The sequence below is a fragment of the Anomaloglossus baeobatrachus genome, chromosome 4, assembly GCF_048569485.1.
Source record: "Anomaloglossus baeobatrachus isolate aAnoBae1 chromosome 4, aAnoBae1.hap1, whole genome shotgun sequence".
Classification (NCBI taxonomy): domain Eukaryota; kingdom Metazoa; phylum Chordata; class Amphibia; order Anura; family Aromobatidae; genus Anomaloglossus; species Anomaloglossus baeobatrachus.
The window spans coordinates 573,030,349-573,047,172 of NC_134356.1; the positions used below are offsets into that span (position 1 = coordinate 573,030,349).

At 44.2% G+C, this 16,824-nt stretch overlaps 1 protein-coding gene across 5 annotated transcripts in view; it reads left to right on the forward strand.

Moving 5' to 3' along the window:
* Positions 1-16,578, forward strand: part of GLCE (glucuronic acid epimerase) — a 114,325-nt gene extending 97,747 nt beyond the window's left edge. For all 5 annotated transcript variants that reach the window (XM_075342874.1, XM_075342875.1, XM_075342877.1 and 2 more), the window contains 2 exons: positions 6,415-6,657; positions 14,756-16,578. In XM_075342874.1, the coding sequence (XP_075198989.1) occupies positions 6,415-6,657; positions 14,756-15,780 (1,268 nt within the window). In that variant the 3' untranslated portion in view covers positions 15,781-16,578. The remainder of the gene's footprint in view (positions 1-6,414; positions 6,658-14,755) is intronic.
* Positions 16,579-16,824: the final 246 nt, after the last annotated feature.

Below are 16,824 nucleotides of genomic sequence, written 5' to 3' on the forward strand. Positions count from 1 at the left end.
ACGTCCATTAAGAAATCATGCAAATAATATAGTACATAAAATTCTATCAGGTGTATGTGGATACCTGTGACCATATAACGAAATATCAAAGTCAGCCGGTAGGTGTTGCCAGATGAATCGTTTAGTGGTATTCCACAGGTGTAGGGGACCACAGTCCAAAACTGGATGAGGGATAGTAAAGAGTAAAGGAGAGAGAAGAGGGGGGGTGGGGGGGAAGGGAGAAGGGGGGGGGGAGGGAGAAGATTGATTTTATATGTTAAGATGATATATGGGATTAGTAGCCATAAGTCATGAAGAAGGTTCCATTTGAAAATAAGATTCTTTAAAGTAATACCTGCCGGGTAGGGGGTCAAGAGCCCAGTAACTACTATACAGTCATATCACCTGTTTGATCCAATAGAGAACAGCCTAATGGAAGAAGTGAAAAAAATTACTGTATGGTAAGGTGGAATCTGCATGAGAGACAGGGGACAACACTATCTACCTGTCAAAGTAGTGGAGGAGGTATACAGTTGGTATTGATATCAATATCCTAGATAGGATCTGTTTGGAGGTAGCTGGGAATGCCCTGTTAGGCAGCAACGGTCTCCTGTACTTGCTGTAGGCTTGTATATTACCAGGTGGCGAGCATATATATTCTATGTGTAAAAGAGAAGAGTCTCAATAATAAGAAGTGATGTGAGACATGCAATGAGATATCAATGTAATAACCTTAGAGAGGGGTAACTGGCGTAAGGACAGGCCCTGTGCTGCAGGATATTCCCAAAGGGATACTTAAAGAAACAACAGAAATACCTGCGTGTAAAGATGAAAACAAAGATCAAATGATCATAAGATAGTAGATGGAAAAGTTGTACCTTAAGGTGAGTCGGTCAGAAGACCCATAGGGAGCATAGGGGACCTGTATTTGTAAAGACACAAGAAGGGGTTAAAAGGAGGAAGGGTCTCTGGAAGCATGCATGGCGCTTGAAGCGGTACAGACCTGCGTCCGGTAGAGGTTCTGGCTGGCTGCTACAAGGTCTATGGATCAATGCTGCCTTAAATGGTGGGGATAACGATTGGAGTGGCAGCAGGTGAGTTTACTTCCTGGATGCGAAGTGGAACGCAAACAGGGTCAGGTGGAACGCATGGCGGCGCATGCGCAGACTGGATCGAGTCCGCGCATGCGCACAGCCTGGCTGGGTATGCGTGAGGAAGTTGGTGGTGAAAGGTGGAACTGCGGCGCTATACCGCGCCTGCGCAATAGAGACTGTGTGTTACTGCAGGGTAAGGTGATGGATTACATACTGACCAATGTGGCGTGAGGAAGATAGTGCCGTTCAAGTGACCGCTGGAAGAGAAGGGTGAACCAGTGGTGAGCAGGTGTCACATGGTGAAGGGAGCCTGAAAATAGGAAGAAAATGTTAGTAAGCATAATACAAAGGGGGGACAATGTGAAACAAATAAGAATATTAAGACCATAGTAAGACATAAATGCCATAAATCATAAAATACTCTCCTATAGACATGTGTCACAAGTCATGGCTATGGATATAAAATATAGGACATACTCACAAGGACTATAAAAAGAACCAAAAGGACTACAAAAAGAACCAAAATGCAGAATCTTAAACGGATCAATGGAGTACAAAGCATATCAGAGGTGGACTTCATATTCCCGATTCAGACCTCGGGGTTCAAGAGTGCCCAGTGTATAAATCCAGAACGCCTCCCTTTCTTTTAATCTGCGGACTCTATCGCCTCCCCTACGCATCTGTGGGATGTGTTCGATGACCTGAAATCTGAGTTGGGCCACTGTGTGTTGAAAAGTGTCAAAATGGTGGGGGATGGGCAGTAAAAGTTGCTTGCATCTGATCGTAGATTTGTGTTTACTAATGCGGTCCCGGATATGCTGGGTGGTTTCCCCCACATATCCGAGACCGCATGGACACTTGATCAGGTATATTACAAAGGAAGAATCACAAGTATGGTATCCCTTAATGGAGAGGTTTCTGCCTGTATGAGGATGTGTGAATCTATCGCCTTTGGTGAGGTTATTGCATTGGAGGCAATGTAAACATGGGAAATTTCCTGTTTTGGGAGGTCCCAGGAAGGTCTGATGTGATGGAGTGGATGACCCTATGTCAGCCCTAATCAGGCTGTCCCTAAGGTTCCTGGCTCGTTTATGACAGAAAATTGGGGGTGTGCAGAACTCTTTGATGGAAGGGTACGCCTTCTGTAGCAATGGCCAATGTTTCGAGATTATACCTTTAAAGATTGGAGCAAAAGGGTGGTAGGTTTGGACACAATGGACCCGTGGGGTGTTGACGTTGATATCACGGGCGCGAGTGGATCGGTTGAAGGCTACAGTGGAAGGGTAGCCTCGTGAGATGAATTTATCGCCCATCTCACGAAACCGGGTTATTTGTTTCTGGGGATTAGAGACAATCCGTTCGACCCTTTTATGCTGAGAAATGGGTAACGACTTTTTTATATGTGGAGGGTGGCAACTTGAGTACAGTAAAAGGCTGTTCTTATCAGTAGGTTTGACATATAGGTCTGTGGTGATTGTCCCATCCGGGGATAAGATGACAAGAGTGTCCAAAAAATTAATTTGGAAAGGGTCGCTGTGTATCGTGAATGTAAGCCCCGGTCGGAAGGAGGAGATATCATGATGAAAGGTATGAAGGGATTGAGAATCACCATGCCAAATGACAAAAATGTCATCAATGTATCTCCTCCACCCGATGGCATGTCTTGTCCAAAGTGGATGGTTGTACACAAATGTGTCCTCGAAATGCGCCATGTAGATGTTAGCGTATGGGGGCGCTACATTAGATCCCATTGCTGTACCACGTTGTTGTGCATAAAATTGATCCTCGAAGAGGAAAAAATTATTCCCTAGTACAAGTTGCAAAAGGTCAATGCAAAAGGAATGTTGTAGGGGAGACAGTGTCCCGTGACGTTCCAGGAACCAGTTGACGGCTTGGATGCCGTCACTGTGTTGTATACTCGTGTAGAGACTATCTACGTCGAGAGTTACAAGAAGGCAGTTGGGAGGTAAGGAGGTGAGGGACCTGATGTGAGAAAGGAAATCCGATGTGTCCTTCAGATATGATGAGATAACAGGAATCAGGGGTGTAAGAATTTTGTCCAGGATGATGGCCAATGGTGAAAGAATAGAATCTGTAGAGGCTACAATAGGTCGTCCCGGGGGTTGTTGTAAATTTTTGTGGATCTTGGGTAGGACATAAAAAACAGGTGTCACAGGGTTGGACTTAATGAGATACTCCGCTAACTTCTTGTCTATTGTGCCCTGTAACAAGTGATAATCAACAATATCTCTGATGCGTTCACGAATTTGAGGGGTGGGATCCCTGGGAACGGGTAAGTAAGTTGAGCTGTCGCGTAATTGTCTGTGTATCTCAGAGAGGTAGTAGATTTTATCAAGAATAACGATAGCGCCCCCTTTGTCAGCTGGCTTTATTATAATGTTTTTATTATCCCTGAGTCCCTTGATGGCACTGTCTTCCTCAGGAGTGTTGTTATGTCTAATCCTATAATTACCTTTATCAATATCCCTCAATGCGTTATCAATGTCATTGGAGACCAAAGAAATATAAGTCTCGATGGGATGGTATGACCTAGGGGGATGAAAGGTACTGGTAAGACTAAGATTAAGGTTTCGGAGACAAAACGTGCCAGGGTTCTGGTTCATACGGTCAGTGGATGTGTCACCCTCCGAAGAGGCAAAGTGGGCTCTAAGTCGTAGGCTTCTGAAGAAGCGTCTCATCTCTTGGTCTAACTGAAAGGGGTTAAATTTAGGAGTCGGACAGAAAGACAAACCTTTCTGTAACACCTGGGATTCAATATGTGAAAGGTTATATGATGAGATGTTATAAACCAAGTTATCACCAATGTTATCAACTACAGTGGTCCTACCTGTGACCGGGTCTGTATGCGAGAGAAATGGCCTGGTTTTCCTCTGGCGCCGCCTCGTTTTTCTCCTGCGGCGTGTCTGGCCTCTAAAAAAACGGGTAGATGACGTAGGATGGGAATCGCTATCTGAACCCGAGGAGGCCGAGAATCCGTAATAATTGGGACGGCGAGGAGGATTGGTATCCAGGGAACGCCACCTGTAGACGCGATCTTTGCTATAATCCTCCTGGTCCCTGATAAACTTTGATCGTTTCCGTTCTTGTAGAGTTTTCTGAAAGGTGTCTATAGACTCTTTCGTTTTCTGTCTCAGTTTGTCCCACTCTGCACTAGGCAAAGTGTTACAGAATTGGTCTTCAATGGACTTGATCTTTGGTTCCAACTCACTAATTTCTTTCTGGAGAAATTCAATCGTCAATATGATTACGTCCATAGAGCACTTATTTAGGATACTCTCGTTTTTCATGCAGTACTCGGGATTATCCGAAAACAGGGTTGGACGTAGGGATACTCTGAGTCCTCGTGGGATTCTTTGTACTCTGTGGTACTCCGCTAGTGTAGTGCAATGTAGATCCAAGGCGGTGTATCTCTTTAGTTCTTTTTCATAGTCCCGGGTGCGTATCTCTTCTGTGGGGACTGATAGAAATGTACGTGGTGTGGTGACCCGAGAAAGAATATTGGTCACCTCTTCATTACCATACGAAAAGGTATTAAAAGACATGGATGCAAAAAAGAAACAATGGATTTCAAGAGCCCAGAAAAAATAAAGTCCAATATATCGAGTAGACCTGGCTCACTAAGTTTGACAGGGTGCTCTGGAGAAAACAATTAACTGAAGTCCAAAACGAATCTCCGGCACTCCAATTAGAGAAACAAGAACACAGTCTGGGTTTCTTTGGTGCTTTTTTATTGTAAATAAAGAAAATGAAAAAAGTCTGTCTCAACGTTTCGGTCTCGATGGGACCTTTATCGAGAGTTATATCAGACTAGGTAAAAAAGAATACAAAGAAAATATTATAAGAGGTAAATGTTACATGAACATAACTTCAACACAATACATAGTATGGTTCAATTGCTCAAGTTCATACACAAAGTGCACAATGTAAAGTGCATGATACATAAATCTGTGTCTGGATGAATTTTATATACAGAGGTATTTAATATGTACATACCCAGTAACAGAATGACAATAATCCAAAAGCTAGTGAGTACTATAAAGCAATTTGAAGTATATATATATGTGAAGAGATGACAAAATCGGGAAAAACACTTACACATACCTAAGTAAAGCGAGCGTCTGTGATAATATAGGAGAGAAACTGCCCACTAATCCTACAGAAACCTCTGGAAGAGCATGGCATTGTGAATGTTACACATATACAGCCTTTATTCTACTGAGTTAAACAACTCCGCTTTATCTCATGATGGAAGAACCCTTGGATGGTAAAATATTTTCCTCAAAAAGCAGTTTATTGAAAAAATCCGATTTATATAAAAAAAATCCGATTTAAATAAAAAAAATCCGATTTAAATCAAAAAAATCCGATTTTTATCCACCCTGCCGTGCACGGACCCTGGTCATGGACTTCTTATTCTTATGGAAGTCCATTGTTCGGGTTCGGCCATCTGGATAAAAAAAAATAAAATAAAAAAAAAAGTTAAAAGGAAGCAAAATGGGGATTAGAGCAGGAGAGTTATACTTGCCAAGTCTCCCACGTGGCTGTTACACTGCTTCCGGGTCCAATAATTAACTCTCATACATATTCATTGCTTCCCCCACCCACCTTCTGTCACAGCGTCTGTGTCTGGTTGCAGTCAGACTGCCGGTGTCTGATTTGGTTGTGGAGTGTAAAAATAAATAATTTGAAAAAACCGACATGTGGTCCCCCCCCCCCATTTGATACCCAGCCATGATAAAGCAGACAGCTGTGGGCCAGTATTCTGAGGCTGGGGAGGCCCATGGTTATCACCCCACAGCCTAAAACTAGCAGAACTCCACAACCAATCACAGACACTGGCAGTCTGACAGCATCCAATTATAGACTGTCAGAGAGGGTAGGCGGGGGGAGCGGTGAATATGCATGAGAGCTAATGAGTGGATCTGGAAGCAGTGTGATAGCTGGACAGAGATTCTGTAAGTATAATGTCCTGTTCTAAGCCCCAAATTTCTTCCTTTGCAGCCTCGTAGTCCTTACTAATACCATTTTACAGCACACAAGTTCGGGCTCCATAGACTTATATAGGATATGGCGTCCGGGCTCAACTTCAGGTTCGCTCATCTCTACACATTGGCAGTCTTAACTGGACCTGCAGTGACACTTCTAATAATTACAGACTGGCCTAAAATCTCCCATATTAACAGGCTGTACAAGAATTTACATACGCCAGAAGACCGTGGTACTGTACCCAGGCCATATTATATATTGTATAGTGATAAGTTTGTCGTCTTGTATTTCTTTTTTTAATGATCTGCATTACTTGTCTGTTGTCTTTCCTCAGGTGTCCCACTATCGACCCAGTGGGGTCCACAGGGATATTTTTACCCAATCCAGATTGCACAGTATGGGCTCAGTCACTACAGCAAGAACTTGACAGAGAAACCTCCACACATGGAGGTGTACGAGAAGGCGGATGACAAAACCGAAGGATTGCTGGGCACATGGACTATTCCTAAGGGAGCCTCTGTCACTACAGTGTACGATAAGACAAGAAATAGTCACGTCAGACACTTTGTAGTAGCAGGTGAGTCCGGCAGGTGTCACGTGGTCACATAATCTGTAACATTGTTGTATGTACATACTTTATTATTATTATTATTATCATTATTATTATTATTATTATTATCTGGTGGAAATAAGTTATCAGAGTGCTCGGACCTGCACCTAGCCGCAGAACTGGGAACTTTTATCTCCATTAGAGTAGAGCAGCAAACCGCATACTCTCTCTGCTCCATTCATTCTCGATGGGGCCGCCGAGCGCAGTGTTTGGAGTTTTCTGGCAGCCCCATAGAGAATGAATGGAGAAGAGATTGAGTATGCGCACTGCTGCTCTACTCTACTCTAATGAGGACAAAAGTTCCCTGTCTTACCATTTAGTGCAGGTCTCAGCAGTCCAAAAGTTATCACCTACTCTGAATAGTGATAACTTGTTGTCACCAGACTATGCCTTTAACGCTTTTATCTATACTAGGAGTATATTCACATGGTGAATTAAAATTCTGTTTCCTTGAGTCGTGTAGCAGATTCTCTTGTGGTTTATACAATGGGCTTGTTCTCCCATACCATTGAGATGTAACCTATTCCTGGATTTAACTCTTTCCTGCTGGTGAGATAGGGTATTATTTTGTTTGTTTTTGTTTTGTTTTTTTTGTGGAGCAGCATTGATCAAAACACCATAATTGCTTTTTTATTTTTATTTAACTTATTTTTTTTTTGCTGGTAGAGGTACATTTTATATTTTGATCAGGCTTCCGTGGACTTGAAGATAACACACGTTTGATTTCTTTGCTCATTAATTAGAGGAAAAGACAGGGGGTGCCTTTTTGTGTTTTTTGTTTTATTTATTTTTACCTTTCACATTTTTTGTTTTTTAGTCTATAAGGTACTTAGAGGACGAGCCACCAGAATTTTCCTATATAAACTAAAGCCAGTGCTATACTGACGCCATCATGCTGATTCTATACATACCTTTACTTGTGAGATCGGATGTATACTTTCTGAAATACAGGCAAGTAAAGTTTGTGAAATGCACTGTTACTTCATTGATTGGTGCTGCAGAATATCTAATAGTTGGGTCGGGCTTTGCTAGTTATTCCTTCCTCTGCCTGCCTGCCTGTCCTTCCTCCCCATGTAATAACAGAGATAGGAGGAGGAAGGACAGGCAGCAGACAGGGGAGGGAATAACTAGTAAAACCCGACCCACCTATTAGTCTGTAGCTGCTATCAATCAAATAACAGTGCATTTCACAAACTTTACTTGCTGTATTTCAGAAAGTATACATCCGATCTCACCAATAAAGGTATGTATAGAATCAGCATGATGGCACCAGTATAGCACTGGCTTTAGTTTATATAGGAAAATCCTGGTGGATGGTCCTCTTTAAACCTATGATACTTTAGAATTACGGTACTGTATATCATAAAATAGATGCTCTCCCATGAAGACCAGCCATGGGAAAGACTTCATAAGAGGATAATAGGACTAACATGGTAGTGATGGGGGCTTTCAGTAGAACCCTTTTTGCAAAGGCAGCTCCTCAGTACCCATTAATTATTTTAGGGGGCAATACAAGTCTGTGCACTTGCACACCAGCAACTGAACCATTTAAATGCTACTGTTAGTGATTTGTGGCAGCATTTAAATGGTTAAGCAGAAGTGATTGGAACCAGCCCTGATCGCTGCTCTTACAAGCAGATATATGCTGTATAGCACCTTGGGATCTGTTGCCTATGGACAGCGGGATCAGCTCCTGAATGCTTTCGGTTCACACGCACCATATATATAATGGATGTCAGGAAGGAGTTAATGCTGACTATTGAATTTGATGTGTGAACTGGGCCTAAGGGACCTCTGCACATGTTGTAAATGACAGCACATCCCCAGTAAGGCTATGTGCCCACGGGACTATGTACCCGCGGATATATCCGCAGGTATGTCCGCAGGTTTCCCACAGCAGCTCCCCAGAATCCGCAGCTATCCATTGCTGCGGGATTCCAGCGAAATATCTGCAGTAAACTTGCGGGCATTCGTGCGACTTACCTGCGGAAGTCCCGCCCTGTATCTCCATAGTGGAGAGGCAGGATTTCCGCAGGTATTTCCGCAGGAAAAATTTACATGCAGTTACGTGCGGCTGCAAGACATCCGCAGCATATTCTGCAGCCGCACATACCACAGCATGGATACAGCACTCCCCATGTCCCATAGGATAACATGGGGAGTGTCTGTACTTGCTAAAACCTGCGGAGTTATCTAGAAGATACAGATAAATCCGCAGATTTTCCGTGGCAAAATCCACGGGTACATAGTCCCATGGGCACATAGCCTAAGTCTAAGTTCACACACTGCGTTTTTTTTTTTGACGCTGCGTTTTTGTGCGTTTTTTGCGGCAAAAGATGCGCAAAAACGTGTGCGCTTTTACCGCGTTTCTGTGCGTTTTTTGCGGCATTTTGCTGCGTTTTTGCTCACTGCGTTTTTATGCATTTTTTATCAGTGAACAATGTCATTTAAAGATTGTTGAAAAGAAAAAAAAAAGGTCTGATGTCATTTCCTTCTCCAATATGTTCTTCATTCTCCACTAGTGTATGCAGGAGAGCAGACAGCTGCAGAACTACAAGGCTTATCATGCTCCATCCAGGACTGTATGCTGGAGGGAGAGGCAGTGGCAGCAGAACTACAAGGCTCAGCATACTCCATCCACTAGTGTATGCAGGAGAGCAGACAGCAGCTGCAGAACTGCAAGGCTCAGCATCCTCCATCCAGGACTGTATGCAGGAGTTTTTCTCCTCCTCCTCCTCCTCCTCCTCCTCCTCCTCCTCCTCCTCCTCCTCCTCCTCCTCCTCCTCCTCCTCCTCCTCCTCCTCCTCCTCCTCTTCCTTCCTCCTCTTCCTTCCTCCTCTTCCTTCCTTCCTCCTCTTCCTTCCTTCCTTCCTTCCTTCCTTCCTTCCTTCCTTCCTTCCCTCCTCCAAGCCACCCCAGAAAATGGCGCTTTCTTAGAAGCGCCATCTTCCGGCGCTGTATTCAACTCTTCCAGCTGCCCTGATGCCGGGTTGCTTACTGGGTAATGATGGGGTTAGGGCTAGCTGTATATTATCAGCTGGGCCTAAGCCTGAAATTCATGGTGTCATGCCAATATTAGACCATGAGTTTCTAGTAAAGATAAAAAAAAAAAACACAACACACAGAAAAATATTTTTATTAGAAATAAAACACAACACAATTAGTGACTCCATCTTTATTGAAATAAAGAACCCCCCTCCTCCGCAGTAATCCTGGGTCAGGGTCCCGCGCCGTCCAATCCAGATCCAATATCATCTGATCGGTTTTCTGGAAGGCAAAGCGATCAGATGAGGTGTCAGGTTCAAGGGCCTGAATCACATGACACAGCAGCTGATTGTATAAACTGCTTTTATACAATCAGCTGATGCATCAGTGCAAAAAAAAAAAAAAAAATTAAAATACACACGTCTGTGATGACTCCTGTCCGATCGCTGCAGGAGCTGCCGGTAATCAGTGAAGCAGTCTCCTGACGGCATCAGCTGATAGTTTAAGCCGGCCGGGCGGTAAAAAGCTGGCGTCACCGCGAGACTTACGATCAGCCGATGTGTCAGGTGACCGCATCAGGTGACCACCGCCAGGTCCTGCAGCTATCGGAAGTCTGCACACAGCCGGAGCGGCGGTACTAGGAAGAGGAGCTGGGAGTGGACATGACACTGGGAGTCTGCAGACAGGTGAGTATGGCATTTTTTTTTTTTCTTCTACTGTTCACTCTTGATTTCGCAGCTGCTTCCAACTCCCACCCGGCCATGGCGTCGCACCGGACGGGAGGTGAAGGCAGTGGTGGCGGTACCGGGAGGATTCACGCTTCTGTGTTTACTGACAGAAGGAATCCTCTTCCTGTACATGTCTCTTTACTACCGACCCCTTGCATTTATAGCTGCATTTTTAGTCATAGAAACGCACTAAAATGCAGCTATATTTGCAATTTGCGTTTTTCATTGCGTTTTTGAACATTTCATTGAACTCAATGGGAGGAAAACGCAGTGAAAAATGCAAAAATAATTGACATGCTGCGTTGTGGGCGCCACAAAAATGCAGCTAAAATTAACGTTATGTGCAGACAGCAAAAATGAAAACTCATAGACTTTGCTGGGGAAGCAAATTCATGCAGTTTTCTGAACAAAAACGCGCAAAAACACAGCGAAAAACGCACTGTGTGAACTTACCCTAAAGGTTCATTTACACTGCAGGAGTACCGTGAATAAGCTTACGTAGGGACACTTGTTACCCAATAATCAGTTGCCGATCACCCAACAAACTAGCCAAAACACTGTAAATTGGGAGAAAGGATCACATCGTCCTGTGTAGACAGGCCCTGTGCTGATAACAATGGCAACCTATGGACATTTAATGGCCAGGTTACACAGCCATATTGTGCTTCAGAAACACCTTGAATGGTCTGTAATAAGCAGTTTAGCGCATCTAGGCTGCGGTTGATCTCGGCAGCACATCGTTCTGTGCTGCCGAGAACGATACTTTGTGCAAACTAACAGATAATTTCCTGAACAAACTGCACATTATCCCCGAGGGATGTTCCTGTATGATCTTGACATGTAAATGGCCCTTAAGTTTCTGAGATCAGTGTGTCTTGTATATATTGACATTTACCTGCTTGTAGTCTGGAGGCAGAACGGGATAAAGGTCCCTCATTGATAACTGACAGACTGACGTGCCTCTACCGTGCATTCATTACCCCGGGGTGGGGGGATCCTGTCCTCCAGCTCCATCCCTTAAGGACTTATCTAGGAGGTGATGACAAAAGTGACTTCATTGTATCTGAAGTGATTGACTCGTTAATCCTAATGGCTATTGATTATAAGGAGCCGCAGTACGTTAAAAGCTTGTTAAAGAGGCCGTAACGGAGCGTACGAGACGGTGGAAACACTAATAGGCCACAATGGATGAGGATGGATAGGAAGATGGCCATATATATTGCTGTTACAGGAACATCTCTCATGGGTGCACATTCCTTATTTACAAAGTACATGATGGGATGCCGCCCATTACTCCCCTCCGCACTCCTCTAGTACTTGGGTACGTTTCAGTGAGGCCTTTCTGTTCCCATCGTAATGCGGTAACAGCTTTTTCTAGCAAACACTTGTTCCTTGACTAATGGCTTCTTTTATGCAGCTGAATGAATAGGGTGTAAGTAACTCATCCCCCCCAAATAAACCGGGGAGCTGCTGCCGGCAATGTGCAGACCTTAGGGAGATCGTGCTATCATATTAATGATCCTTCATCACCATACATGTAAATGAGGGCTGATTTGACTTGTTTTACCCTTTTTTTTTTTACCCCTGCCTGTGTTAGAGGGCCCTTACTCTACGTGAAGAACAAAGTCATGGTTTCACCATTTATGACCTGTAAGGATGATGAGCTTCATTTTTGGACTATGATGTCTTCCAAAATGTTGTCATTGTCCTTTTTAAAAAGAGATTTCTATCTTGAGCACTAAGTGACCAGGACTCTTTGCGCGTTCTCCCTGCTCTTCAGTTCTTCCTTAGACAACATGATTTAGAACTTTTTACAGATCTGAAGTAATTGGAGCCTTCATGCTGAGGATTGTAGCAATTTAACGTTAACCTCTGATGGGTGGTCAACCCCTTAAAGGGAACCTGTCACCAGATTTGGCAACTTTGAGCTGTGGCCACCACCAGAGCGCTCTTATATACAGCATTCCAACATGCTGTATTTAAGAGCCTAGGCCGCTGTGTAGAACATAACTATCACTTTATAATACTCACCAAAGGGGCGTTGCGGTGCAGGGTGGTTGGATGGGTGTCTGTTCTCCGGTACCGGTGCCTCGTCTTTCGGCCACCTTTGTCCTCCTTCTTCTGAAGCCTGGGTGTATGAGGCATCCTACATTATCCATGCTAGCCGGCATTGAGGTCCCACGCAGGCGCACCACAATACTTTGATCTTCCCTGCTCAGGGCAGTTCAAAGTGCGCCTGCGCAGGACCCCAGTGTCTGCTTGTGTGGATGACGCAGAACGCGTCATGCACCCAGGCTTCAGATAAAGGAGGACAAAGATGGCCGAAAGAGGAGGCGCCGGTACCGGAGAACGAAGGCACCCATCCAACCAGTTTGCACCGCAGCGCTCCTTAAGTATTATAAAGTGATAGTTATGTTCTACACAGCGGCCTGGGCTCTTATATACAGCATTCTAACATACTGTATATAAGAGCCCACTGGTGGTGGCCGCAGCTTATAGTCACCAAATCTGGTGACAGGTTCCCTTTAAGGGGTTGACCACCCATCAGAGGTTAATGTTAAACTGCTAAAATCCTCAGCATGAAGGCTCCAATTACTTCAGATCTGTAAAATGTTCTAATCATGCTGTGTAAGGAAGAACTGAAGAGCAGGGAGAAAGCGCAAAGAGTCCTGGTCACTTAGTTCTCAGGATAGAAATCTCTTTTTATATGTTTTTTCATGGATTGAGATCAGATTAGTAGGTGCGTACAAATACTGTTACAGATGTCGAGGGGAGGGTTAGGCATGTTCGGTTTCAGTATGCCCAATACTTTATTACTAAGAATGATATATCGTTCCTCTTGGTGTCTGGCAGAAACCTATTCATTCATTTGGATAGAAATAAACCTGCTCAGCCAAGTATACGTATTAAAAGCATATATGGCCCTGCTCAGTTAAACATCAAGTAGTGAGTGGAGTCGGTGACTTCATGTCTACAAATATCTCAAAGCTTGTGTTCATAAGTGCAGATATTGTACACTTGTACTACTTTGATGAATAGGACAGGCGCACTCTACTTGCCTCTTGCATGTTATCCAGCAGATATCTGTAGCTGTGATGTAACCCCGCTCACCACCCGATATGGAAGCAGAATTACTGCTTTCATGGCAGACTTCAAGAAACCTATTGACTAAAGGTGGTGTCACACACCGCGACGATGGCGACAACGACGTCGCTGCTAAGTCACCATTTTCTGTGACGTAGCAGCGACGTCGCTGTCGCTGTGTGTGACATCCAGCAATGACCTGGCCCCTGCTGTGAGGTCGCCGGTCGTTGCTGAATGTCCTGCTTCATTTTTTAGACGTTGCTCTCCCACTGTGAAGCACACATCGCTGTGTGTGACAGCGAGAGAGCGACGAACTGAAGGGAGCAGGGAGACTGCTTCTGGCAGCCTGCAGTAAGCTGTAACCAAGGTAAACATCGGGTAACCAAGCGAAGTGCTTCGCTGGTTACCCAATATTTACCTTAGATACTAGCGTCCGGCCGCTCTTAGGCTGCCAGTGCCGGCTCCCTGCTCCCTGCATGCGTAGCCAGAGTAGACATCGGGTAAATAAGCAAAGGTTTGCTTATTAACCCGATGTGTACTCTGGCTAGGATTGCAGGGAGCCAGCGCTAAGCGGTGTGCGCTGGTAACCAAGGTAAATATTGGGTAACCAGCGAAGCATTTTGCTTGGTTACTGCATATTTACCTTAGTTACCAAGCGCAGCATCGCTTCCACGCAGGGCTGGGGGCTGTTCACTGGTCGCTGGTGAGATCTGCCTGATTGACAGCTCACCAGCGACCATGTAACGACGCAGCAGCGATCCTGATAAGGTCAGGTCGTCAGTCGTGATCGCTGCTGCGTCGCTACGTGTGACCTTAGCTTAAATGGCCAGAAGTACCGTATATCTCTATTATATTCTTGGCTTAAAGTGAACCTGTCAGGTGCAATATGCACCCAGAACCACGAGCAGTTCTGGGTGCATATTGCTAATCCCTGCCTAACCGTCCCTGTATACACTAGCAGAGATAAAGAGATCTTTAGAAAAAGTATTTCTAAAGATCCTATATGATATGCTAATGAGCGCGGGGACTAGTCACAAGGGCGTTAGTTCCTTCGCTCTCATTTTGGTAAAAAGAAAAAACAAACTAAACTCTCTGAAACTGTGTAATGGGGTGTGCTGGCCAGAGCAACAAAAATTAGTATGTATGCAACATGCTCTAAAAAAAAAAAAAAAGTGGGGGGGGGGGAATTATGTATTTGCATATTACTCAAAATGTATTATTTATTTTTGTCTCTTTTAATTAATATTTTCTGTTTGCTTTTATACCAGAAAACTCAGACGGAGCATCGCTGACGCTGGGCAACACGAAGGATTTCATCCTGGCTCTTGACTTGAAGTTCTTGACTAATGGCAGTATCTCTGTGGTGCTGGAGACCACCGAGAAGAACCAGCTGTTTACTATACACTACGTCACCAACACACAGCTCATTGCTTTTCATAACCATGATGTCTATTACGGGATTGGACCTCGGACCACTTGGAGTACACTAACCCGGGATCTGCTGACTGATTTAAAAAAGGGAGTGGGGCTGTCCAACACAAAAGCCGTACGTCAGACTAAGATCATGCCGAAGAAAGTGGTCCGCATTGTAGCAAGGGGCAGTGGATTCTTAGATAATATCACCATCTCCGCCACTGCCCACACAGCGGCCTTCTATGCTGCCAGTGATTGGCTTGTAAGGAATCAGGATGCTAAAGGTGGCTGGCCGATTATGGTGACCAGAAAACTGGGGGAGGGATTCAAAGCCCTGGAACCAGGGTGGTACTCTGCAATGGCCCAGGGGCAGGCAATATCTACACTTGTGCGTGCCTATCTGCTGACCAAGGAGCAGGTATATCTAGACTCCGCACTCAAAGCAACTGCTCCTTTCAAGTTGACCTCGGAAAAACATGGAGTGAAAGCAGTTTTTATGAACAAGTATGACTGGTATGAGGAGTACCCTACTACACCAAGCTCCTTTGTGCTAAATGGGTTCATTTATGCTCTGCTTGGCCTCTACGATCTAAAAGAAACTGCTGGGGAAAAACAGGGCAAAGAAGCAAGGCTGCTATACGAGCGAGGACTGGAGTCACTCCGCGCCATGTTGCCTCTTTATGACACGGGCTCTGGAAGTATTTATGATCTAAGGCACTTCATGCTAGGCACTGCCCCAAATCTTGCCCGTTGGGACTACCACACTACACACATTAATCAACTTCAGCTTCTCGCCAGTATGGACGGGTCTCCAATATTTAGAGACTTTGTTCGGCGTTGGAAGTCCTATTTAAAAGGAGGCAGAGCTAAACATAACTAGAAGGTAGCCAGGAAACCAGCCAGAAACCAAAAGCTGTCGGGGTGTGACCAGCGCCCAAGTCCAGCTGTGCCCCATTCACTTTGCTGACGGTGGTCCACATCTGCAGTGGGGTTACAAAGTCCTACCGGTGCAATGGGCAGAGTAAGGTGTGAACCGCTCCCTGTACTGCCTTGCTGTAATGTGTGTTAAACATACTAGTGTTTTCTTTAATATTAGTTTTTCTTTGGGAAGCTGGAACCAGACATACTATATGTAAGGATTGGTTTAAAACTACAATTATCTTCCCGATTTTCATTCTGTGCCTTTTGTCCTTATGATGTCATAGAAACGGAGGGAACAATCTTTAAAACCCTATTATATCTGATGAAGGGGCTGGAGGCTTTGGCTGCTGGTGACTTGATCTCCCAGTGTAAATATATATAAATATATACATATATATTCTTTGTGTTGACAATCATAACAGGTAACTAGTTATCTTTCAATGACATCACGGACTGAAACGCGCAGTGCTCATATACCTTCCCTTTAAACTTTTTCCAACTAATATTAACAAAATACTAGAAGTCCTGTCTAATGCACTTTAACTCGCCGTACCTTTCTGAAGGCAGCCCAACTTTAAAAAAAAAAAAAGTTCCAAAGATTGTGTTCAGCCTCCTCCCTTATACGAATCTGTAAAATAAAATATAGAATATTTAAGTGACATCCAGATATACATACATAGTTTTATACTTGTCAGAAAGCAGAATAATTTTGTAAGTGGAATCACTTTAATTTACCATAAAATAGAGTTACTTATTGTACAAGAGATTTTTAAATGACTGCTTCCATCCCGGATCCCCCGCAGAACACTGTGACAATGCCTTTATCCTACTGGTAACTACCAAGCCGTGTGGTGTGTTTGCTGCTCGTCTGTCACTTCATCTATCATTCCCATATTACTGCTCTATGAACAGTGAAAATATCAGTTATCTCCATACAAATAGTGTCCTTTTAGCTTCCAATACGGAATACACCTAAAGGGTATCACCTTGGACATTGCCGTCA